The sequence below is a fragment of the Perca flavescens genome, chromosome 8, assembly GCF_004354835.1.
Source record: "Perca flavescens isolate YP-PL-M2 chromosome 8, PFLA_1.0, whole genome shotgun sequence".
NCBI lineage: Eukaryota > Metazoa > Chordata > Actinopteri > Perciformes > Percidae > Perca > Perca flavescens.
Genome location: NC_041338.1, coordinates 2,491,707 through 2,519,151, shown reverse-complemented (window position 1 = coordinate 2,519,151; position 27,445 = coordinate 2,491,707). Strand labels below are relative to the sequence as shown.

At 41.2% G+C, this 27,445-nt stretch overlaps 1 protein-coding gene across 2 annotated transcripts; it reads right to left on the bottom strand.

Moving 5' to 3' along the window:
* Positions 1-15,626: 15,626 nt before the first annotated feature.
* Positions 15,627-26,399, bottom strand: LOC114560276 (CD209 antigen-like protein C). 2 transcript variants are annotated; one of them, XM_028585556.1, is made up of 6 exons: positions 25,464-26,399; positions 23,292-23,378; positions 22,913-23,146; positions 16,337-16,470; positions 16,049-16,149; positions 15,627-15,955 (listed from the first exon to the last, which is right to left on the bottom strand). In XM_028585556.1, exons 1-6 carry the CDS (start codon positions 25,543-25,545, stop codon positions 15,814-15,816), a joined length of 780 nt encoding a protein of 259 aa, XP_028441357.1. In that variant the 5' UTR covers positions 25,546-26,399; the 3' UTR covers positions 15,627-15,813. The 2 variants fall into 2 exon arrangements, with proteins under 2 accessions (XP_028441357.1, XP_028441356.1); XM_028585555.1 differs by lacking the exon at positions 25,464-26,399 and adding an exon at positions 24,727-24,875.
* Positions 26,400-27,445: the final 1,046 nt, after the last annotated feature.

The following is a 27,445-nucleotide window of genomic DNA, read 5'->3' as shown; positions in this document are numbered from 1 at the left end:
GGTGTAGATGCGACCGGAGCAGAGTTGGTGGAATAAGTTAAAGTTTTGTACACAGTGTGTGCGGTGTATGAAATAAACTCCAGACTGAAAGCCAAGTTCATTCATTGTCTCACCAGAAACGGGATTTTAACCCCGATGTTATTCATTTTATAACGTCGGCCCTGGAGGTAACGATTCTCCTCTGGTTTCTGACCACGCTCAGAAACAAAGCAGTCAGGAAAGGTTAATACGTTGAACATTTTAAATTTAAAACAGCTTATTAACGTGTGCTTGTTGCCCCGTGTGCGCTGATGCGCTCATCTGTTGACATTTCCAAATCCCTTCCTACAGTTGCTTAATAAAAGCTTGTATCATTATATGAGAAAAATATTTTAACTGTGTCGGGCTCGGACATAAATATCTTAATGCCTGTCGGGCTCGGGTAAGGTTCGGTTACTGCTCTGTCAGACACGGGCCCGGCTCGGACAGAAAAATGCAGCCCGGTCAGGACTCTAGTGTGGAGGGGCCAGATTTTTGCCCGCAGCGCCATGGCGATAGGTCTGCAATGCGAGAGGATCACTAGTGATCACTGATGCAGTTGTAAGAGAGCTAGTGATACGGTATAACATAGGGCTGGGCAATCTATTTATTGATATTTTGAGACTAGATATAGTCTTAGATTTTGGTTATCATTAAATGGTATAAGTGTAGTCTTTTCCTGGTTTTAAAGGCGCCATTACAGTAAAGTGATGTCCTTTTCTGAACTTAGACTGTTCCACCTGTTCTGTTATTTGCCTTTACCCACTTACTCTTTAAATCCATCTTACTGATGATTATTTATCAAAACTCATGTGTAAATATTTTGTGAAAGTACCAAAATATTGCTGAAATATTGATATTGAGGTATTTGGTCAAAAATATTGTGATTTGATTTTCTCCATATCCCCAGCCCTAGTTTTAGATGAAGAGGAAACAGATCATTTTAGACTATAAAGTGCAACTCAGATTAAATAAATTTTATAAGTGTAGATTCCATAATGAATAGTAAAGTGCTACATTGTAATCCACACTTGTAGTTCCTTTACAGCAGTCACATTCAGCAGTTTCTGATACTCTGTTATCTAAAGAGAACTTGTGCTACCCTAACATTTGTAGAGAATTCTGTGGTTTCAAAACCCTGACTGAAGAGAGCGATGACCTGAAGAAGAAGCTGAATAACTTAAGTATGATGATGAATTCAATAATCAGGAGTTTGGATCCAGAAACATGCAAGTCCAATAATGGGCAAATGCAAGTTGTTTAGGAGGGTTCAGGTTTAGAGGTTGATTGCCATTGTCATAGGGCATCGGTCAGAATGCATGAATAAACCAGAAAGAAGTTCAGTCCATTCAATGAAGATTTATTTAACAAAAGGGTGAGGCAAATGATACTGGATAACAGAACAGAACAGACACACATGGGTTGGAGAATCTGGGAAGAACAACTTAACAAAGTTAATATCCTCACATGATAATCATAAAGTAACTAATTAAAGCTGTCGTGCAAATATCAAACAGGTTATCAAGAACTAAGGTGCAAAGTAAAATTCATCTTACCAGCTGCCACCGCCCCATGTGAAGGTGTAGAAGAGACTGACTGAGAGTGAGTGCAGTCTTAAATAAGGAGTGACCAGGTGAACTCAATCAGGTAATCAGGGTCGAAACAAAAGCCAGTGATGAAGACAGGGGAGAAAAGGAAGTGAGGTACAGGAAGTGAGGTAAGTGTGAAAAGAAAGTGTCAGAATAACATAAAAATAGGGATCTTTAGTACACAAGTGATTATTTTACATGTAAAGTTCCCAGTAAATATTATGATTGTCCCAAAGTTTCTTTCCAAGTATAAATGAGAGAGACAGAAATAGGAGTGTTAATAAAGTGTTTAGGATGGAGTCCAACTGGATGCTCTGTGTGCTTCTCTGATGTTCTTATGAAACCTAGCTAGGCCAACCTATGAACAGAGGGTTAAAGCACTGACCAGGAGAAGAGATCCTAAATGACTTGCTGGTTTTTTTTAGACCACTCGCTCCCTACTGCATAAATGTTCAAACCGCCCACCCCTGCAAGATTTCTGTTGGGTCTGAAAAACACTGGCATGACAGCTTGCACACAAATTATTAATGTATTTTATATTTTTTATATTTCTTTTGTGTATTTTCCTGCTATGGACCTACTTGTGAGTCTGAAAGAAATATATAGTATATTATAAAAATACATTGTTAAATGGGAAAAAAAATGTAATTCAGACTTAATCTACCTGGGTGGGTCTGAATATGTATGGGAAACACTGATATATGAAAACATGGTTTCTTGATCACTTCTGTGGAACTTTGATGTTTTACTGGGAAGAAGACGGATATATAACATGTAAATAGAGTTCCTATTTCAAGTGAATGAGGAACAAAATCATCATCATGCCCTTGTCTGTTCCAAATTACGATAACTCAACAGCACATTACAGAGTGGGCTTCTCAGTATAATCATGCAGTAAATGTCAAGAGATGTAGTCTGTCACAAACAATGTGCTGCATTTCAACTATGTAAACAATTTTCCTTTCTTTTTCATTCCTCCATTACTAAGTTATAGCATAAGTCCAAAAGTAAGAAGACTACGAGCTACAGAATGAATGGTGCAATAGATTTAAAGAAATTATACATTGGCATTGTGAATGTAAACAGTTTTGCTCACATATAATTCATAATACTGTCCTCATGCAACATTTATAACTACTGTCACATTTACATTTGTTGACTTTACAATATTTTTTATTTTCCCTCCAAATAATATATTGCCCTTATGTTGTCCCAAGGAAAGTCCAACAAAAAGATTTGTTAAATTTGTTGTTCATTTGGGTTCTTTCTGTTTTCACTAAGCTCAAGGAGGATGGGAGTATTTCAACGGTAGTTTCTACTACATTTCTTCTGTCGGGAAAACCTGGCAAGAGAGTAGAGATGACTGTCTTCAAAAGGGTACAGACCTGATGATTATCAACAGCAAAGAAGAACAGGTATGTGTGTGTGTGTGTGTGTGTGTGTGTGTGTGTGTGTGTGTGTGTGTGTGTGTGTGTGTGTGTGTGTCAGACATAGTTTTGAATAAAGAATACAAATGTTGAATGAATGTAAAGGTCAATGCGGTGGCTGATACATTTAAATTAGTTCAATAGGTGTGAATGTTGTAAAGATATATTGTTTAAAGTTTGTGACTCTCTTTTTTAAACAAGGATTTCACAATAAAGTTTGAGAAGAGACTGTGGATTGGCCTGACTGACTCAGAGACAGAGGGGACGTGGAAATGGGTGGATGGGACTCCACTGACCAAAAGGTTCACACATTTTTACCATTTGGTCCATTCAAACTAAATCACTATCTTGTGCTTCTTGGGTTGTGTTCTCTGATAAAAGCTCTTTTTTTTCAGTTACTGGAATTCCGGGGAGCCTAACGATGAGTACGGTGAAGACTGTGGGGAAATAAAGAATTTTGCTTCAGAAAACAGTTGGAATGATGGCAGCTGTTCCATTCAACTCAACTGGATCTGTGAAATGAAAGTCCGTCCATAACTCTGCAATCAAACCCACCAGACAGAAGACTAAGGATGATAAATATATTGCTGATACAATTTAGATCTTCTCCAAAGCAACCTGAATATGCTCATGTGGACACATCATTTCCAAGTGAAAATCATTTCCAGCTTAGTGTGGCTTTGGCTGAAAAAAAAGAAGAAAAAACTACAAGATGTAATACATGCTTTGATTCATTGCTTGCTGAATGAATGTATAAATGTTTATGGGTGGGAGGGGGGAATGTGTGCGTCTGGCCACATCACAGGGGGGGTCTAGTCCTATCTCATTGGTTTAGTTATGACCTGTTTTCTTTGTCATGATGTTGTGAAGGCAGCCTCTTTAACACATCTCAAGGTACGGTTAAAAGGATGGTTGTGGAATAAATTTATTTTCTATTTTCACATCGACATATGAGCATTTTGTTTTATTATTACATGTCTGATGATTTCTTTTTATCCATCAAGATGTTATTTTAGTATCTTGTCGCATTTCATTATCTTGTTAATAAGTACGTCAAAAGATACTTCCATTATATTCAAAGTGCCTTCATGTGTTTGTTAGATGTACATTTTGGTCATTGTGAAATGAAATGTTTTTGTATGTTATGTGGAGAATACAATAAATATTTTTGTCGCAGTTAACATCACACACAGACTGAATTTTAATCTTTAAATGTTTAACTTGAATATTGTCTTTTCTATCATAATTACACAATGTTCCCAAAGTCTCATCAGCTGACTTTAGCTACTTTAACTCTGTGTCAACTTGATAATTCATAGTTTGTAGTCTTCCATTTTCCAGGATAAGAAGAAACATTTAGTGAAAAACGAGGAAGAAGAGGAAGAGAGAGATTCTATGAAGCTGCAAAAAAGTAGCTCCTGAATACATCTCAAAGTTGGAGCCTGAACATTAAAAATAATCTTAAGAAAGGACTCTCCAGGAGAGGTAACAACATTAAAGTTAATTTGTCAGCATTTGACAGACTAGGAGGGGAGGTGCCATCCGACCTCCTCAAGGAAGAGTCAGAGAGTAGTAAAGGTGTCTTTTGGTCTGAACGGGAACTTTGGATTCATGACTCAGAACGGGCCACTGCTCGGCCAGGTGTGTATATATATATATATACATATAGTTTGAAATTAAATTGCATATTAAACTGGGCCTACAATAACGTGTAGGGTAATCTAAGGTATTTATGCATACCCTTTAAGTGCATTGAATATCAAGCTATAAATAATAATTGTTGGCATGATTTTATAAACCTTGTTTTAATCTTAATACATACGTTCTTAGGATTAACTGTATCCGTGGATTTCTACCTGAGTGCCTTACCTATGGGCAAGTGAGCCTATCATCAGTGTTGTTGTTTTTTCCCAAATAGGCTGATTTATATCTGCTAATAACATTTTAATTTAGATTCAGAAAACTTTATTAATCCCCAAGGGGCAATACATTTTTTTACAGTCGATCCCATCCATTTTGTATGGATATACAATGATTGAGAACATTCTTGAGTCGCTCTCCCTAGGCAGCCTTGCGCTGGTGAAGCCTCTGAGGAGACAGCTGGAGAGGCTTCACCAGCGCAAGACTGCCGGCCCAGATGGCATCAGCCCTAGGGTCCTCAAGACCCGCGCCAGTCAACTGTCTGGTGTTCTCCAGTATGTCTTAAACCTGAGCCTGAGCCTGCAGAGGGTGCCGCCGCTATGGAAGATGTCCTGCCTTGTCCCGGTTCCCAAGAAGTCGACTCCATCTGGCCTCAAGGACTACCGCCCATTAACTCTCACATCCCATGTGATGAAGGTGCTGGAGAGGCTGGTCTTGGCCTACCTGAGGCCGCAGGTGAGATCTTCTCTGGACCCTCTACAGTTTGCCTACCAACCTCGTCTGGGAGTGGACGATGCTGTCATCTATCTGCTGCAGCGAGCTCATTTGCACCTGGATGGTGGTGGCGGCACTGTGAGAATCACATTTTTTGATTTCTCCAGTACATTCAACACCATCCAGCCACTGCTACTAGGTAAGAAGCTGCGGATGATGGGTGTCGGTGCGTCCACAGTCTCCTTGATCACTGACTACCTGACAGCCAGACCACAGTTTGTCCGTCTGGACCGTGTTCTGTCTGATGTGGTGGTGAGTGGTACGGGGGCTTTCTCCCTTTCTGTTCACATTATACACCACAGACTTCCAGTTCAACTCAGAGTCATGTCACCTACAGAAGTTCTCTGATGACTCTGCAGTTGTTGGTTGTATAAGGGATGGACAGGAGGGAGAGTACAGAGCGCTGGTGGATAACTTTGTGGAGTGGTCTGGTAGGAATCACCTGCTGCTGAACGTGGATAAGACCAGAGAGATGGTTATTGACTTCAGGAGGAAGGGAACGGCTCTGCAGCCCCTTTGCATTCTGGGTGGAGATGTGGACATGGTTGAGGAGTACAGATACCTGGGTGTCAACATCGACAACAAGCTGAACTGGAAAATCAACAGCACTGCTGTTTACAAGAAGGGGATGAGCAGACTCTATTTCCTGATGAAGCTGAGATCCTTCAACGTGTGCAGCAGAATGTTGGAGTTGTGCTACCAGTCTGTTGTGGCCAGCGCTCTGTTCTGTTCTGCCATCTGCTGGGGCAGCAAACAGACTGAACAAACTGATCAGGAAGGCTGGCTCCGTTATTACCTGCAAACAGGAGACATTTGAAGCTGTGGTGGAGAGGAGGTCACTGAACAAACTGTTATCTACCATGGATAACCCTGACAACCCTCTCCACCCCTCCCCCACACTGGTCCACCAGAGGAGCACCTTCTCTAAGAGGCTCCGACAGCTTCAATGTCACACGGACCGCTACGGGAAATCATTCCTACCACAGGCAATTAAACTTTTTAACACTTCATCACTGAGTGTGAGATAAGACTCATATACATCACAACTGCACTGAATGCACCTTGCACAACCTCACATCAATAGGTTTATCTACATCCTATCTTTACTAAGGAAACAGTTGTACATTTTTACTCCCCAACTTGTACATTAACTTTATCTATATCTGTTGAATCAGTTGTATTTTATTTCCAAATTGTATATATTTTAAATATTGCTTGTGTAGTATTCAATTATTATTTAATGTATATTGTTTCCTATTATTTATTGTATTTTTTTATTCATTGTTTTAAATACACTGCCTTACTGCTCTCCCCCGGCATAAAGGACCTGTTTTTAATCTTTTCCCTTGTATTACTGTAGTTTTTAAGGAGGTCTTAGGCCTCGGTTCAAAAACCTAGGTGGCGTTGTCGGCCCTTTTTTATACAATTTTTATTATTGGATATTTTATTCGCGCTATACACCCCCCTTTTATGACAGATTCATCAGAGCCCTTTCCCCACAAACTCCTCCGTAAGTCCTTTGTTCAAGCAGCAATTACGTCTCCTATTTAGATTTATAGGGGCTGCGCCCCAGAGCAGCTCATGGGAGAAAAGCAGGAAGTAAGGTGATGGAGTCCAACGCCACAATCAGACAGAGCATGTTGGTAGGAGCACTCCACTGCATCTGTGATTTTTGGCATGTGACGTCGGAGTGCGCATTGTTGTCTCCCTTGTTTGACATCAGATTGTGTATGTGTGTTGTGTGTTTGATATTTTTGCTGCTGCAACACCATTATTTCCCATTTTTTTGGGATCAATAAAAAAATCTATCTATCTAGTGGCGAAACGCCAACCCCCCACCCCCAAGATCTCAGGATTAGTTGAAGCATTACAGCATCATACATTACTTACATAAAGCATAGACAGAAAACAAAGAGCAACCTCATTTCGAGAGCTCCTTTATCTTAGCTCTGTTACAGTTCTGAGCTTCAGCTGAATGTCTGAGTTTTGGACTGTTGCTCAGACACAACAAGCCATTTAAAGACCTCACCTTGGACTCCCCTTGCACATCATCACTGTTTACTGATGTTAATAGACTCAATGATTGAGCATGCTTTTATTGGATTTGCTGTGGTTTTATTTGCTGTGTTTTTATCTTTTTTATTGCATGCTTTTATTCTGAAATGTGTGTGTTTTTAATGTTGACTTCCGCCACCGGACACTTACTAATCAGGCTAATGACTCTCACCTGGGAGTGAGAGAGGGGGTTGATCGGCCCTTGGATAAAAAGGACACAACAGGAACAGGGCAGAGGCACATGGGAGAAGGAGGAAGCCACGGAGAACATGAGGGAGTCCTGAGAGTGTGGGTAAAGACACACATGGAGAGACGCGTGGAAGATGGGAAAGCACACCAGGGGAGACACTGAAAGCACAACAGAGCAGACGAAACAGGCAGAGAAGCAGACAGGAGATCGGACGAAGAGAAAAGAAAAAGAACCTTAGAGGAGTAGAGGATCCCTGAAGCTACAACGAAGGAAACACCGCTAGCGGCAAAAAGTGGGAGAGCGGCATAAAGGACCTGTTTTTAATCTTTTCCCTTGTATTACTGTAGTTTTTAAGGAGGTCTTAGGCCTCGGTTCAAAAACCTAGGTGGCGTTGTCGGCCCTTTTTTATACAATTTTTATTATTGGATATTTTATTCGCGCCATACACCCCCCTTTATGACAGATTCATCAGAGCCCTTTCCCCACAAACTCCTCCGTAAGTCCTTTGTTCAAGCAGCAATTTCGTCTCCTATTTAGGTTTATAGGAGCGGCGCCATAGAGTAGCTTATGGGGAAAAGCAGGAAGTAAGGTGATGGAGTACAACCAAGGGGGTAAGCTTTGCTTCAGAACTCGAACCTCCGATGGCGCCATTTTGTTGCTACAAAGCGATCACCTCTTGTTAGCATTACACTGACCGCCATTTTTTTTTTACGTCACTTGACAGCGAATAACTTTACATCTGAAGCGTTTTAAAGACTCTATTTGTCCATTGTTTATTTCTAAAGAAACACGACAATGTATAAAAGGCTCCATTACCTTGTAGCTCACGTTATGGCTCCGTAGCAGACGCTTTTGTAAAAATAAGCTAACGATTGTGTCATAACCAAGTGACTTATTGTCGCACAGTAGAGGAATTACCGTATAGTACAGGAGAAGCTCACAGGCAGTTTCGACTTACATTAGCTGTTTAGGTTTAATTACTAATGTTAACTAGCATGTTAGTTAGCAATAATTAGCCTGTGCTTATGTTATCTCCTTACATATACCTACACTCTCCGTCTCTGTAAGATTGGAAATGATTGAGATTTCTCTTGGCACAGCTACCAGAAGACTTACAACTTTCAGACACGTTGCTCACGTCACATCTACGTTGTCTCTGTCAGTTGGAGGCTGCGCAGTAAAGCAAGAGATCACCAGAAAAGTGCTTCTAATATCCTTCACTGGTCTCCGTCCAGAGCAACGGGGTCTATTGGTCCATTATTTATATGTCAATGAGTAGAACGCCACAATCAGACAGAGCATGTTGGCAGGAGCACTCCACTGCATCTGTGATTTTTGGCATGTGACGTCGGAGTGCGCATTGTTGTCTCCCTTGTTTGACATCAGATTGTGCACCGCTATCACCTTTTGTTTACATATGACGAATCTCACGACACAAAACTCGCCGCCATCGTCGCCGGTTTTGGACGAGACGGACGAGATCCGGTCGGACCGCTAGGATTACTGTTACTGTAGACAGATTTTCTTTGACCTGTTTCCTTGTTGAAATGTCCTTATGACAGATGCCACTGTATATCTGCTAAGATTTGGCTGAACTCTTAGTCCAGCCTCCCTCAGCATCAGTCCGTGGTTCACAACATGGTCCACTAGTGTTGCGTGACTTTCATTTGATGAATTTGGTCCTCTTCTTCTTTGAGCATATTCTCCGGCTTCAGGTCTCCCTCTCCCTCTTCTTCTTCCTCTACCTACACCTCAGCCTCAACCTCTGACTGTGCCCCTTCCTCTTCCTCTACCTCCTTTTCCTCCTCTGTGGATTCTCCCTCTCACTCTGTCTTCTTCTTCTGACTCCTTCCATTTTGGTTGAAGGCAGGTGAACTTACCTGCTGCATTTGATATAGTGCTTAAACCTGATTGGTGTGTCTACAATTAACCAATCGTGTTTGCATACCTGGTGGCTGTGTTTAACCAATTGGTTCATGGGTGTGTTCATTTGAAAGCCTTTGCTTTGAAATTGCAAGGAAATGACATCATGATAGGGCGTTTCCCAATATGTGTTCTTCTATTGACTTGTGTTCTTGTGTCCCTGTGAAACGTCATCTCGTGTTGCCAAAGTACTGTCCCAATACACAAGTTCGCATTTCGCCAAGAACAGTTAAAATTCCCAGATGTATTCTTGACACGCCCATTTACCAAGGATACATCGGTTGGTAACTTGTATGAACTTCGCAGCACCTGTATCCCAACATTCATTTCGGCATTCAATGATGGTTGGATTTCCAGTACATAGACAGCCCAAAAACGGGACAATTTTAAAAATTTTCGCCATCTTATTCATCACTAAATTCACTTCTGAGAACATTTTAGGCAAGAAATGAACGGTTTATATTTCAAATATAGGCAGTCTTGCGAAAATCTTTGCCGAATTGACAATTTGCTCCAAAGTTTTCGGAGCTCCATAAAATGACGCGGCCGCCAGCTTGCGCCGGCCGGGGCCACTTGCTTGGCGCTCGGACAGACACACTCGGAGATCCCGCTGTAAGACGGAGGTCTCTTAGACTGGTCCCGTAAAAAAGAGGCTTTTATTTCGCCGTTTCGGATCGTTTGTGTAAATATCACAACACATGTGGTTAACTGTCTTTTCGGAGTTAAACTCAACAAGCACACACACACACACACACACACACACACACACACACACACACACACACACAGGAGAGATATACCATAGATAGACTGTATATTATTAGTCTATGAGATACACCCGTTTCTTTTCGGGAGACCTGTTTAAATTATGCCATAGGCTATAGCCTACATTATATTTTGTAGTTAGTTCATATTTTTGGTGTATTTGTTTTCTGATTTATTAGAAGTTGAGTTTCAGTCTTTATGATAAATGAACAGTTGTACATAAAGTGGTAACATGATATGACATGTTATGTAGACTAAAGGGGAGACACCAACCTTTGTAATTTGAATTTCTAATTTCCATCTCCCTGGGCATATACAGTGCACTACAATAATATAGAAATGATAATTCCACATAACACTAATAGGAACACATAGGACACACCAGTGCATATGCCTATTTATTTGTTTAATTTAAACTGACTTAAACTTATATGCTAATAATAGTAGGGATCGCGTTCCACTCTTTTGAATAAGTAAGGGGTGTTTGAGCTAAACCATAAACAATAAAATTAAAGCTCAATTGGTTTTATTTTTCAATATTATTGCAATAGTTGTAGCATTATGAGGTTTTCTTGTCCGGAGATTGTTTTAATACAAAGTGGTTATATTGTTGTGGTTTTTATTTCTAGCTGGTATTTTGGAGCCTTGCAGGTAGCCTCTGTGCTGGGAGTGTTGAGCAATAACAGGAAGAACGCATCGTCTCAAACTGTTAACAGCGTTTTCTGTGCTTGTGAACTTGCGAGTTAATTCTTCCAAGAACAACCAGCAAGAACGTTCTCCCCAAGAACACAAGTCCGTAGTTTGCATTCTTGGTATTGAGAAACGCCCATACATTTCTGTGTCAAATGCATAAAAGTGTGTTTAGTGTTTTTGCAAATCACTGTGTGTGTGATGTTTTGCAAAAAGTGTGAAGCTGACAATGTGCTTACAGTTGTGCAAATCTAAGCCAATGTTTTTCTCCTTGAGTGTAAGGTTTTGCTAATTGTGGGAAAGTTTTAATTTTAGTGTGTAAGGAATTGTAAAAAACTAATTTAACGTTCCGTTCTGTTAGCTAACGGAACTTAACGTTAGATGGCTTGTTGGTGAGTGAATCAATTCAAACGTATTAACTTGAACTAAGGTGAGACTTACGGTACCAGTGGTGCTGTCTGGAGTAACGCTGAGTTATTAGAACATAAGAGAAGTTCGGATAACTAAAATTAACTCAAACTGCGAATTCAGCTTTTTTAGTTACCTATGCCGCGACGTAAACAAAACGTTTAACGTTACGTGTTACGTTGGCACGTCACTGGTCTACGCACTGCTTACGCTTACACCACACACACATACTATGTTGCTAAGCAACACAAACAAACCAATGCCATCAAGTACTATCAAAACTGTCTAAATTATGATACCTTCTAAGTGAATCAAGAAAAGGGAGAGCACGTAACTCACTTTTTGGTGAACCAGGATTTTCTTTGACATATGGGCTTTATGAGTACTGGGAGCATAGAAATAAATGTCTAATTGTCTATAACTGTCAAAGTAATACATCCATGGTTTTACTTGAATATTGTTTTGCATTGTGGGCCATTGTTGTATTTCTAAAAGTCACATTTCTAGTGTTTGTTCTTTGAATAACCAACACTTCCTCTGATTGAAATGGTCTGAAATGACTTTTCACAAATTGAGTGTAAAAAACGTAGAACGAGCAAGCACTCATTCCATCTGTATACTTGCTAATCTAATCTCTGATGTATGGAGTGGACTTTGCGTGGCTTGGTGTCGTACCGGGACTGCTAGCAAGAGACTTCACAAATTACAACACATCCAAAATAGCGCTGCTAGGATCCTAATGAAGAACCGAAAGTACGAGCATATACCATCCATCCTTCACTCACTCCACTGGCTTCCTGTCTCATACAGGATTGAGTTCATAATATCCCTACTCACCCATCAGTGCATCCACGGTAATGCCCCTCCCTACCTCAAAAAGCTGCATACTCAACCCACAAACCTCCTCACGTAACCTCTGCTCAGGAAACAAAGTTTTCATCCCATCAGGACCAAGACGATTGTGATTTTTTATTTTTTATTTTTTTAAAGAAATGTCCAGAAACCATATCACGTTTCTCTCCCATCTGCAGAAACTTTCAAAGTTTAATGTGAACATGACCCTCAAGACCATTTTATGTAAATCATATATAGAGTTTGACTTAGCCTACAGGGGTTCTGGAGAAAGCTGTGAGCAGCAACACCAGGCCGAGCAGTGGCCCGTTCTGAATCATGAATCCAAAGTTCCCGTTCAGACCAAAAGACACCTTTACTACTCTCTGACTCTTCCTGGAGGAGATCGGATGGCCCCTCCCCTCCTAGTCTGTCAAATGCTGACAAATGAACTTTTATGTTGTTACTTCTCCTGGAGAGTCCTTTCTTAAGATTATTTTTAATTTTCAGGCTCCAACTTTGAGATGTATTAAGGAGCTACTTTTTTGTCGCTTCATTGAATCTCTCTCTCCCTCTTCCTCCTCGTTTTTCAGTAAATGTTTCTTCTTATCCTGGAAAATGGAAGACTAAAAACTATGACTTATGACTTTATGACTTAGTTGAAGCAGAGTTAAAGAAGGTAAAGTCAGCTTATGAGACTTTGGAAACATTGTGTAATTATGATAGAAAAGACAATCTACAAGTTAAACATTTAAAGATTAAAATTCAGTCTGTGTGTGATGTTAACTAGGACAAATATATTTATTTTATTCTCCACATAACATACAAATGTTATTGTCATTTCACAATGACCAAAATGTACATCCTAACAAACACATGAAGGCACTTTGAATATAATGGAAGTATCTGCTGACGTACTTGTTGACAAAATAATGAAATGCGACAAGATACTAAAATAATATCTTGATGGATAAAAAGAAATCATCAGACACGTAATAATAACAAAAAATGCTCATAAGTCGATGTGAAAATAGAAAATACATTTCCTCCACAACCATCCTTTTAAACGTACCTTGAGATGTGTTAAAGAGGCTGCCTTCACAACATCATGACATGTAAGAAAACAGGTCATAACTAAACCAATGAGACAGGACTAGACCCCCCTGTGATGTGGCAAGATGCACACATTCCCCCCTCCCACCCATAAACATTTAAACATTCATTCAGCAAGCAATAAATCAAAGCATGTATTACATATTGTAGTTTTTTTCTTCTTTTGTTTCAGCCAAAGCAGTGACCCTCGTTGGACATTTGTTTCTAGATGTTAAAGGGGTGATAGAATGCAAAACCGATTTTACCCTGTCATAGTTGAATAACGACAGTTCGGTGGGTAAATAGGACATACATAGAAGCTCAAAGTCCCACTGACACCCCTTTACTATGAAAATCTCATATTTTGAAACTGCCGCTGAAAACGGGCGAATCCCAACAAAGCTGGAAGTTGACGTCAACCTCCCAAAAACCAGAACCTTTGTCAGCCCATGGGTGTATTAAGAGAACGGTCACGCCCCAACATTTACATAGGCTACACAACTGATCTGAGATCAAGTAGTCTTCTGAATCTAGCTAAGTCGCGCAGATCTCTGCTATTCCATTACAAAATTCACTTCTGAAACTTTTTTATGCGAGAAATCAACTATGTAAAGCTCAAATATGGGCCGTTTTACAAAAATGGATGGCTAATTGCTAATTTTGTCCAACAGTGTGTCGGAATTCAGCGCTGGTGCTGCCTGTGTTGCTGCCTGTGTTGCTGCCTCGCCGCCCGACCTGCCTTCCTTCACACACCCCAACCTGCTCTGAGGTACTTGGAGCTCCGTCACGACTGGCAGCCCACAGCACTCCATACCCGCGCAAAGTCACCGGTTTTTGGATAATGGACTACTAAACGCTGGTGCTCTGACAGAGCTCCAGGGCCTGCAACTCCCCTCTTCCTGCTAGCTAAATGCCCGGTGTGTGTGAGTGAGAGCGCGGTCAGCGAGCTTGTTACGCCAGCAATCTGTTACCACAGGTTCCAGTTAATCTTTAAATGTGTGTAATTATAATGTGTTGAGTTATTTAAACAAACGATTGGGGAAATAAACACCGCTTGTCCCTGAGTCTCATTGATAGAGCCTGCGGCTGGATGTAGCTCTATCAATCAGAGCTAGCTCCTCTTAGAATTCCTTTGAAATTCACAAATATTCATTAACTTGAAATCGGACACCGTTGTTAGCTTTATAAGACCTTTAGGGAGATGTATAAGTGGCGTGACGAAATTCAAACTGTAAATATACACAAATTTTACGGAAAATGAAGCTAACTATCCGTGATTTGTAGCTAGCTACACATAGCTAGGATTGAAGGGACAGTCAGAGCTAACGAAACCCCCACTGTTCACAAAAATTCATTAACTTGAAATCGGACACCGTTGTTAGCTTTATAAGACCTTTAGGGAGATGTTGTATAAGTGGCGTGATGGAATTCAAACTGTAAATATACAGAAATTACGCCAAAAATGAAGCTAACTATCCGTGATTTGTAGCTAGCTACACATAGCTAGGATTGAAGGGACAGTCCTAGCTAACGAAAGCCCCACTGTTCACAAAAATTCATTAACTTGAAATCGGACACCGTTGTTAGCTTTATAAGACCTATAGGGAGATGTTGTATAAGTGGCGTGAAAAAATTCAAACTGTAAATATAGCTAGTTATGCTGACAGCCAGCCAAGATTAACTGGAACTGTTGTAAGAGATTGCTGGTGTAACAAGCTCGCTGGCCGCGCTATCACTCTCACACACGGCCAAAAACGGTGATTTTGCGCGGGTATGGAGTGCTGTGGGCTGCAAGCCGTAACGGAGCTCACAGCAGGCCGGGGTGTGTAAAGGAAGGCAGGCCGTGCACTGAGGCAGCAACACAGGCAGCACCGGCAGCTGAACTCCGACACACAGTCTTACCAAATTTGCAATAAGCCATCAATTTTCGTAAAACGTCCCATATTTGAGCTTTATATAGTTGATTTCTCGCTTAAAAAAGTCTCAGAAGTGAATTTAATAACGTAATAGCCCGACAAACAATGTATAACTTTGCAATGAGACCTGCTGTCGAGTCTCCCATGTAGTTTGCTCAAACCAATCAGCACGTAGCTCATTCTGAATATTCATGAGCATACCATATTTGGAAGAAAAGCTCTTGTTCCAAATAGAGCCATATTCACAGGGTAGTTAAGGGCCTAATAAAATAGCATTCGGGCAATTTTCAGCCCAACCAATGTTACATACCCCATTAGGAGACCTTAAGGAACAGTGTAAAATACCCTATATAATCATTCTATCACCCCTTTAACTGGTCACTTTACTGATGTGTCCACATGAGCATATTCAGGTTGCTTTTGAGAAGATCTAAATTGTATCCGCAATATATTCATCATCCTTAGTCTTCTGTCTGGTGGGTTTGATTGCAGAGTTATGGACGGACTTTCATTTCACAGATCCAGTTGAGTTGAATGGAACAGCTGCCATCATTCCAACTGTTTTCTGAAGCAAAATTCTTTATTTCCCCACAGTCTTCACGTTTGCCACCGTTAGGCTCCCCGGAATTCCAGTAACTGAAAAAAAAGAGCTTTTATCAGAGAACACAACCCAAGAAGCACAAGATAGTGATTTAGTTTGAATGGACCAAATGGTAAAAATGTGTGAACCTTTTGGTCAGTGGAGTCCCATCCACCCATTTCCACGTCCCCTCTGTCTCTGAGTCAGTCAGGCCAATCCACAGTCTCTTCTTCAATTTTGTCGTGAAATCCTTTTTTAAAAAAGAGAGTCACAACCTTTAAACAATATAACATACACTTTACAACATTCACACCCATTAAACCAATGTCTATATATCTGCCACCGCATTGATCTTTGCTTTCATTCAACATTTTTACGTTTATTTAAACTAAGTCTGACTGACACACACACACGCACACACACGCACACACACATACCTGTTCTTCTTTGCTGTTGATAATCACCAGGTCTGCACCCTTTTGAAGACAGTCATCTCTACTCTCTTGCCAAGTTTTGTCGATAGAAGAAATGTAGTAGAAACTACCGCTGAAATACTCCCATCCTCCTTGAGCTTAGTGAAAACAGAAAGAACACAAATTAACAACATAATTAACAATTGGACTTTCATTGGGACAACATATGGGCAATTTGTTATTTTGGGGGAAAATAAAAATGATTGTAAAGTCAACAAATGTAAATATGACAGCATTAATAATTATTTGGGAGAAAAACTGTTTACATCCACAAAGCCAATATATAAATTCTTAAAATCTATTGCACCATTCATTCATTCATTCTGTAGCTCGTAGCTTTTGGACTTATGCTATGTCTTACTAATGGAAGAATTACATGCTCCCCTGTAAGAATTTATTTTCTATTTTAACATTTAAATATATAAATCTGGTGTACTTTGAAAAGAAATTCAGAGGTTAGACTTCATTATTCTTATCTATGGATGGAAATATTTTTGGCCAGAATAGGAAATTAACTAACAATGTAAAGATCAACAAGCCACATACATTGACATATATGTTCATGTTTCATTCAATAATTTTGTTTTTGTTTTAAATCCACCAGCCATTTTCATATTAAACCAACATTTACAGCATCCTGAGCCTTTTTGGTAAGGTTCCTAGGAAATCTCAGCCCAGAGTAATTAATTAATAGTAATAATTATTTGGCGAGTCTCAACAAAACTAGAAGCTGACGTAAGTATCCCAAGACCTGTACCTTTGTGACGCCCATGGATGTATTACAGTTTTTTACAATCGCTATGACAGTTTTTTCAATACTTTTAACAACTTTCCTAAACTCTTAACGCACCAACACACCTACAACACACGATTGGCTAAACGGTTAATTTCATGCTCAAAATCACACATTGTAAACTAAACTCCAACACCGATTTTCAAAATACAATAATTCACTAACACAATACACTGTGTTTACCAAAACAATGTTATCATGTCTCAAAATCAAATAATTCTTCCAAAACACTAACACATGTTCTCTCCCAACAGGAACATTTAGTCAATCATAGCACAATGTCATAAAAAACACTAACATCCCATGGAATAACAGAAACTACATTATTTTATGTATCAGGTCTGCCCTTATACAACAGACAAAAGTGACTGTATTGATCATAGATTGTGTTTTGGACTGCAGTTTCTGTTGAAGCCTCTATATTTTTGTTTTGTTGGGTTTAGCAAATTTTTTTAACGATTATTTTTGGGGGTTTTCTGCCTTTATTCGACAGGACAGCTAGTTGAGAAAGGGCAGAGAGAGAAAGGGGGAAGACATGCAGGAAGTCGGATTTGAACCCTGGATATCTGCGTCAAGGCATAAACCTCCAAGTATATGTGTGCATGCTCTACCCACTGAGCCAACCCGGCCACCATTTTCTTTCTTTTGCTGCAAAATGATTGACCCATCTCAGAGTAGCTTTATAGAAAGTACGGTTTGTGAAAAAAAGGAGACAGAGACAGAATTGTCCTGGTACTCCTCTTCCTCTCCCTCGTGAAGGCATTTTTCTTATTTTCTGTGTTCATCTACAGTATATTGTTCAAATAGGTCATTTTTTACTGTACTACCATATGATCATGCGATTGAAAGAATCTCAACACCTGAGTGTGTTTCCTACAAGGGAATCAGCTGTGATCGATCTATTTGCATGACTTCAATCAGCTGTTTCTCAATAAATGCATATATAAAATGCAGGGGATATATTTGTGTTTCAATTTACAATATGATCCGCTGTTCACTTTACAATTTACAAAGTATTTGTAAATTTGGCAGTGAAGATCCATTGTTTTGGTCTTGGTGGAGCTTGTGTGTAAAAGAAGTTCAAGCATTTTAAATTTGTGTTAACTGAATACATTTTATGTCAAAGCAACAAAAAATGTGTTAATTGTATACCCTACACAGACGGATGTTGTGCTGTGTTAAGAGCTTAGGAAAGTTGTTAAAAGTAATGAAAAAAGTGTCATAGCGATTGTGAAAAACTGTAAGAGAACACTTTTATCCAAAGCGCATTACAAGTGCTATATATCAGGGGTTGCATGCCTCTGGAGCAACTAGGGATTAAGTGTCTTCCTCAGGGACACATTGGTTGATGTATTGCAGTGGGAATTGAAACGGTATCATTTCCTCCTTCGAGTTTAATATCGTTTTGTTAGATTGTTTGTTCATTAATTCATTCATACAGTAGGCTAGGCTAGTGTTGTGGGGGTGAACTAGCCAGTGAACAAACACGATGGCAGACAATGCTAATATTGTCGACCTGGTTTTGGCAAAGCCATTTGAAAGTCTTCTTTACGAGGTGAAACCATAGACTGTTAATATCAATTAATAAACAGTCTATGGGGAAAACTTAGAATTAAACAGCAGGGTTAAATCAACACTTAAGATTGATTTAGTGCAAAAGGTAGGGCAAAGGAACAGGTCTTTTCAGCTCTCCTGGTATGACAAAGTTAGCTGGCTGACTGGAAGTGCTGTGACAAAGAAAATGTACTGCTGGCCGGCCATGCCCATGCCTCTTGATGAAACCTTCTTACGGATATTATAAATTATTATTATAATAATTATTATATTATTCATCCGCTTATCCGGTGTCGGGTCGCGGGGGGAGCAGCTCCAGCAGGGGACCCCAAACTTCCCTTTCCCGAGCCACATTAACCAGCTCTGACTGTGGGATCCTGAGGCGTTCCCAGGCCAGGTTGGAGATATAATCCCTCCACCTAGTCCTGGGTCTTCCCCGAGGCCTCCTCCCAGCTGGACGTGCCTGGAACACCTCCCTAGGGAGGCGCCCAGGGGGCATCCTTACCAGATGCCCGAACCACCTCAACTGGCTCCTTTCGACGCAAAGGAGCAGCGGCTCTACTCCGAGCTCCTCCCGGATGACTGAGCTTCTCACCCTATCTCTAAGGGAGACGCCAGCAACCCTCCTGAGGAAACCCATTTCGGCCGCTTGTGGTAAGGACTCATTCCCTACCTGGAGTAGGCACTCCATCAGTTTCCTGCTGAGAACCATGGCCTCAGATTTAGAGGTGCTGATCCTCATCCCAGCCGCTTCACACTCGGCTGTAAACCGATCCAGTGAGTGCTGAAGGTCACAGGCCGATGATGTCATCAGGACCACATCATCTGCAAAGAGCAGCGATGAGCTCCCCAACCCACCGAACTGCAACCCCTTCCCACCCCGACTACGCCTTGATATCCTGTCCATAAATATTACAAACAGGATTGGTGACAAAGCGCAGCCGTGGCGGTGGTCAACCCTCACCTGAAACGAGTCCGACTTACTGACGATAACCCGAACACAGCTCTCGCTTTGGTCGTACAGAGATTGGATGGCCCTGAGTAGAGACCCCCTCACCCCATACTCCCGCAGCACCTCCCACAGTATCTTCCGGGGGACCCAGTCATACGCCTTTTCCAGATCCACAAAACACATGTAGACTCCCAGGCTCCCTCCAGGATCCTTGCGAGAGTGAAGAGCTGGTCCGTTGTTCCACGACCAGGACGGAATCCGCATTGTTCCTCTTCAACCCGAGGTTCGACTATTGGCCGAACCCTCCTTTCCAGCACCTTGGAGTAGACTTTACCAGGGAGGCTGAGAAGTGTGATACCCCTGTAATTGGCACACACCCTCAGGTCCCCCTTTTTAAAAAGGGGAACCACCACCCCGGTCTGCCACTCCTTTGGCACTGTCCCAGACTTCCACGCAATGTTGAAGAGGCGTGTCAACCAGGACAGCCCCTCCACATCCAGAGCCTTGAGCATTTCTGGATGGATCTCATCAATCCCAGGGGCTTTGCCACTGTGGAGTTGTTTAATTACATCAGTGACTTCCACCTGGGAAATTAACAACAAGGGCTGCAGCCCTTCGGGCCCTTTGGTACCCTGCAACTGCCTCCGGTGTCCTCTGGGATAACCTGGAAAGACTCCTTCTTCAGTCAGTTGAACATTGCCCACTCGCGTTCAATGCCCCCAGCCTCCACAGAGATGCACGAAAAGCTCCGCCGGAGGTGTGAGATGAAAGTCTGTCTGACAGGGGCCTCCTCCAGACGTTCCCAATTTACCCTCACCACCCGTTTGGGCTTACCAGGTCTGTCCAGAGTCTTCCCCCACACCCTGACCCAACTCACCACCAGATGGTGATCGGTTGACAGCTCCGCCCCTCTCTTCACCCGAGTGTCCAAAACATATGGCCTCAGATCAGATGAAACGATTATAAAATCAATCATTTACCTTTGGCCTAGGGTGCTCTGGTACCACGTACACTTATGAGCATCCCTATGTTCGAACATGGTGTTCGTTATAGACAATCCATGACTAGCACAGAAGTCCAACAACAAATAACCACTCTGGTTTAGATCAGGGAGGCCGTTCCTCCCAATCACGCCTCTCCATGTATCTCCATCATTGCCCACGTGCGCGTTGAAGTCCCCCAGCAGAACAATGGAGTCCCCCACTGGAGCCCCATGCAGGACTCCACTCAAGGTCTCCAAGAAGGCCGAATACTCCGAACTCTTGTTTGGTGCTTATGCACAAACAACGGTCAGAGTTTTCCCCCCCACAACCCGCAGGCGTAGGGAAGAGACCCTCTCGTCCGCCGGGGTAAACTCCAACGTAGCGGCGCTCAGCCGGGGGCTTGTGAGTATCCCCACACCCGCCCGGCGCCTCACACCCTGGGCAACTCTGGAGAAGAAAATAGTCCAACCCCTATCCAGGAGTATGGTTCCAGAACCGAGACTGTGCGTAGAGGTAAGCCCCACCAGATCTAACCGGTAGCGCTCCACCAGTTCCGGCTCCTTCCCCCACAGAGAGGTGACATTCCACGTCCCCAGAGCCAGCGTCTGCTGCCCGGGTCTGGTCCGTCGAGGCCCCTGACCTTCACTGCCACCCATGTGACAGCGCACCTGACCACAGCGGTTCCTCCCACAGGTGGTGGGCCCATGGGCTGGAGAGATGGGAGCCACGTAGCTTTTTCGGGCTGTGCCCGGCCGGGCTCCGTGGCAAACCCGGCCACCAGGCCCTCGCCGACGAGCTCGCCATCTGGGCCTGGCTTCAGACGGGGGCCCCGGGCTTCCTCAGGGCAGGGTCACTCCATCTCTACCTCGTTTATTCATAGGGTTTTTTAACCATTCTTTATCAGGCCCTTCACCTGAGACCACTTTGTCTTGGAAGACCCTACCAGGAGCACAAAGCTCCAGACAACACAGCCCTCAGGTTCGCAGAGAAGATTATTATATATATATATATATATATATATATATATATACATATATATAATAATAATAATAATAATAATAATAATTATTATTATTATTATTATTATTATTATTATTATAAATAAATGGACAATTTTTATGAGGTAGGCTGAAAATGAGCTTCCCCTCTTTAAAAGACCAGCTGCTGCCACTGACGTAGGAAACACTTTGTATTAAATAATGACATGCACAAAGAAATACACAAAGCAAATGTGCTCAGAAGATGGCTGTGATATTTTATTATATAGTTATGTCGTCTAACTTAAGCTCTGTATGTTTCTCCACCTGGAATGTTAATGCATTGGGGAATCCCATCAAGAGGAGGAAGGTTATGTCCAGTCTTAAAAAAATAAAACATGATGTGATATTCTTTTCTAAGAAACGCATATGTTGATTGTGGAATCTGAAAAATTGTGTGGAGGATAGGTTGGATATTTGTTTCATAGTGTGGGGTCTAGCAGGAGTAAAGGGGTTATTACACTGATTAGCAAGCAAGATAGTTTTGTTTAGTCATCGAGCCTTTGGCAGCAGCCATAAGGGGGGAGACTAACTTCCCAGGTGTTGTGGGTAGGAGGTGTAGTGCACAAAATTATGCTTTATACGGATGATATATTACTTTTTGTGTCCGAACCTAGCAGCTCAATACCCTGTCTACTCGGGATCATTGACTACAAAGGCGTTTGAAAAAATGTCATATAAACAGATTGGTAGTCTGGATGTCTATACTAGAAAATGGGGAAAGCACCTGAACTTCTAGAGGGCTCCTGAGAAGCTTTGTGCTGGGGTGTATGATGGGCTTACGGTGTTGTCATTTATACATATGTTTATTTGGTTTATGGTTTATTGACTAATTTGTTACTATTTTGTAGAATGATCTGGAATATTGAAGTTACTGTGTCATCTTTTCTTGATTTTTGTCGGGGTGGGTGGTGATGACGGAAGGGAGGATTTGTTCATGTTGTGAGTTGTTTGTTTTGTATTTTGTTAAAAAGAAAAAAATTGTTAATCACAAGAAAAAACAGACACTGCAAAACAATGGAGTTACACTTTTATATTTGCTGTTTCACATTGTTCTGTTCTCAGCGCCAACAATGGTTTCTTTGCATTAAACACAGGAAGTGCTGAGTTGTCAGCAGGAGACGTCACGTTGACCAAACTGACAAAAATAGAGAAACAAATGAGAGCGGAAGAAATGAAGAGGAAGTAAAGTTTAGGTGAGAAGACTTAATCCATTCTCACCGGTCTCCAGACTAGTCCTCAGCCTGTCCCTCTCCCTCTGCAGGTCCTTGATCATGTTGTTGAGCTCAGTGTTTCTGTTTGCCAGCTGGTATTTGTCTAGTGTCAAAGCGTTGAATCGTTCTTGTAATCTGTTGCACTGACCAGGCAGCTCTCCTTCACAATCCTTCTGCACTTTCTTCACCTGGTCTTGGTAACTAAAATTAGTTGCGTTGCAGTCCGAGTGGGTAGAGTATACTGATAGGAAATACATTGATTAAAAGATATACATTTTAAATTAATTTAAAACCAAAATTTTGTTCAAGTTTAGTTTGACAGCAAAACAGTTGATGCAACTGTCTTAGCACATTGAACTTACATAATACGAAGAAACCATACTCACATGTCAGGCGTAGAGAAACATTGAGAATGGCTTGTATGACGCACAGCAGCCCAAAGCTGAGGAGAAGCACCTGGCAGAGTCTTCTCTCTGCAAAACCAACACAGACTCACCAACAACAATGTATAACCACTCTGGCAGCCAGGGACGTTGTTAGGCCTATTTTAGGGGGGCTGAAGCTACCCCAAAATGTTCCTGAGCCCCCCTAAATAATAATAAGCACAACAATAACAATTTGATTTATCCTCATTGATATTTAGATGCAACAAATTATATATATAGTTACAAAAAATAGCCGAAAGGTCGGAAGTTAGACAGAAGTACAGAGAGTCGTTGTGCTATCAAGATGATGCACCGCACCGTCTCGTTGCATGGGTGTGAACTGGCAGTTTTCAGAGCGTCGTGTAACGAGAATTTCGGAATAAAAGACACCATTTCAGGTTCCCGGACCATATTCCAAAAGAAGGATCCAAGAGAAAAAAAGCATTAGCAAGCGGCTAACAGAATTAGGGCTACCGCTGTCTGAAAATACTGGTTAGCTGATTGGATAAACCATCTGTCTATCACCACCTAACCCGCCTCAAAACCAACGCTAATAGGCCCGGTCGTTTGGCTAACGGCTCCAAATGTTCTCTATCTCAAGATGCCAGACTGATCTGTGAGTGGAGAACTGGAGCTCGCCAGATCAGGACGGTCTCACAAGGCTACATATCCCCAGCATCCCCCCCAAAATCTACGCCTGTGACATCACAGGATTTAACACTAGAGCTCACTAGAGCTGCAATGGTGAATCACTAAGTTGTCAACTATTAAATCAATCGCTCACTATTTTGAAAATCGATTAATCACTTTGAGTAATTATTGAATGAAAAAACAGTAAAACTTCTCTGATTCCAGCTTGTTAAATGTGAATATTTTCTAGTTTCTTCTCTACTCTGCGACAGTAAACTTAATATCTTTGAGCTGTTGACAGAACAAGACATTTGAGTCATCTTGGACTTTGGGAAACACGGATCCACATTTTCACCATTTTTGGACATTGTAGAGACCAAACAAATAATTGATTCATCGATGACATAATCAACAGATTAATCGACAATGAAAATAATTGTAAGTTAGCCCTAGAGTTCACGTCCTGAGCCTCATGTGTGTTCATGTAAATGATGCAATGAAAACACTTTGGTTAAGACTCTGCAAAGATCCAATCCAATCCAATCCACTTTATTTATATGCACAATTTAAACAAACAACAAAGTTACCAAAGTGCTTTACAGAGATAAAAATATAAAACAAAAACAAAAAGAACAACAAAATAAATAAAATAACATCAACAATGACAGCGACAACGAAGACCACAGCAGCTCTCATGGTGAATCAAAAGCCAGAGAATAAAAATATGTTTTTAAACGAGATTTAAAGGTGTGGAGGGTGGGCGCACCTTTAATGTGTGGTGGTAAGTCATTCCACAATTTGGAAGCAACTGCTGAAAAAGAGCGGTCGCCTCTGGTCTTCAGTCTGGTCCTGGGCATGTTCAGCCGCAGCTGATCCCCAGACCTTAAAGACGTGACGGGGTATAAATGTGCAGGAGCTCAGAAATGTACTGAGGTGCCAACCCATTTAGTGACTTAAAAACAAACAATAAAATCTTGAAATGTATTCTAAAATATACAGGGAGCCAATGGAGTGAGGCCAAAATTGGAGTAATGTGTTTGTGTTTCCGTGTTCCTGTTAGCAGACGAGCAGCTGCATTTTGGACTAACTGTAGGCGTGAAAGGGAAGTTTGATTGACGCCAATGTAAAGTGCATTACAGTAGTCCAAACGGGTCGAAATAAAAGCATGAATCACTTGTTCAAAACTTTTAAAAGATAAAACAGGTTTAATTTTAGCTAGATTTAACCACCATGTTTATCTGCTTGTCAAGCTTAAAATCACTGTCAATTTTAATGCCTAAATTGGTAACAACTGGCTTTACATATTGCTGCAGGGAACCAAGGTTTACGGGAGGGGAGTCACAAACCCGGCTGGGTCCAAGCACAATGATCTCAGTTTAAATTTCAAATTTAGATCGTGGTTTTAATGAAATATTTAACAGTAAACACTTTTTCAGTATTGAAGGACAGGATTGGTGGGCCATGCCACTAGTACACTTGATAACTGATAAAGTGTGTTATTACCTGTTTGATTAGCATCCCCACTGCCTTTCTGCTTTGGTCTCGGTGAATCATTAACATAATCAGATACCTCTGTTTGCTGCATCCTCTGCGTCTGCTTGATATTTGGTGAGAAGTCAGGTTCAGCGTGGTCTGAGCAGTTAACTGTGTTTCCTCTTTGGTCCCTGTCTCCGTCGAGGGTGAGCTAAAAAAAAACATTACTACGCAGTTGACAGATTAAGTAGGAGGTCGGATAGAGGAAGAAACTAGTTTACTCACGCTGAAATCTGTTTTTGGAAAACAATAATCTCTAAATCATGCCATTACTTCATCTCCCGTTAACCTACATACTATATATATACTATATATTTTTTTATTCTACTTCATGCACCTATGGGAAAAGTGTAAAAAGGGTATTGAATAGAAATGAGCACAATCCTGTTTATTACTGTTTGTACTCTGTCCTGTACAGTCAGTGATACATTGTGATGGGAGAATGTGTCTGCATAGGTTAGGATGCTTTACTGTGGCTGTTTACAGTTTTTGCCCATTGCTTACACACTAAAAACGAATGCTTAGACCAAAGCCTCAATACCTAAACTTCTTGTAGTATTCCTTAAAGACAGTGTAACCATAGCTTTGACACATTATCAAATTTGCACTTTGTTTGCAATTCTTTAACACACTTATTGCGAAACACTACACATGTTTTCTTACATTAGACACTTTGTTCAAAAACGAAATCTCCTGTTGTCATTGGGAAAACACTCACACAATTGTAGGCACTTACATACAGACCTGAAAACACTTTCACAGAAAACGGAACACCTATCGGTCTGACCTTTAGCACTACAAATAGGCCGCAGGTAAGCCATTTTGAGAACTTTGCAAGCATGGAGGCAATGAGAGTTGGAATAAAAGGAGGACAAAGAGAGCAAGAGAGGAGTCTGACGTGGCCAGATCCCCACCACACACAAACACACACACACACACACACACACACACACACACACACACACACACACACACACACACACACACACAGATACATGCACACACACACACACACACACACAGACATACACACACACACACACACACACACACACACACACACACACACACACACACATGCACACACACACACACACACACACAGACATACACACGCACACACAGACACACACACACACACACACACACACACACACTCACACACATTTATTTTTGTTTTGTTGCTAAATTTGATGATTTGTGATTCTATTTTTCTTTATTTCTGTAAGAATGTTTGTTTTTTGTAAAAACTCTTGTTTGATTACTGCAGAAATTCTACTTTTGAGTTTTACAGAAGACTGAGTCTGAGAAAATGACAATAAAAAAAAGAAACTGAAACAGAAGACTGCAGTGTTTTATATAAAGCCCATCAGTGTGTTGCTGGTGATATCAAAGAGTAATTCAAATGGTGCTTGTGTGTATGGTTTTGTTGCAAGAATTTCATTTTTTAGAAAGGAGTGTTAGTTAAGTTTCATTTTGTCATAGATTAGTTATTAATCTCCAAGTGCTATGTCTGATTGGCTTGTGTGTAGAGTTTTGACATAATGAGCCAAATTCTGAAAAAAGTGTGTAAGCAATAGGCAAAAACTGTAAACGTACAATATGTAACTTTCTGCCGCTATGGGTCTCTCAACCAAAACAATGGATTGTAATGTTTGATGACATTGGGAAGTTGCGTGGAATTATGGGAGTTTTTGTCGCTAAACACTATCGTCGATTAGAATGCATCTGTTCACGGACAAATTTACCCATTCAAGTTTATTCACGTTACATTTAGTAACATTTATTCATTTCATGCTAATAAAATGGCTGCAGTTTCCCCAACATAATTACGTTTTTGTTGATTCAATCTGTATTGGTAGCTAGCTGACCAGTTAGCTAGTGAGCCAGCAAGCTAACATTAGCGGCTAACGTTAACAGGTTTTAGCTGCTAGCTAATCATTAGCCAGCTA

Excerpts from the sequence above, each read along its gene's own strand:
- LOC114560276 (XM_028585555.1), bottom strand. The coding sequence starts at position 24,817 with ATGCCCAGGACCAGACTGAAGACCAGAGGCGACCGCTCTTTTTCAGCA. Across the intron at positions 23,379-24,726 it reads CTTACCACCACACATTAAAG|AGAGAAGACTCTGCCAGGTG; the intron begins GTGCGCCCACCC and ends TTGGTTTTGCAG. Across the intron at positions 16,471-22,912 it reads GAGGACTAGTCTGGAGACCG|CTCAAGGAGGATGGGAGTAT; the intron begins GTGAGAATGGAT and ends GTTTTCACTAAG.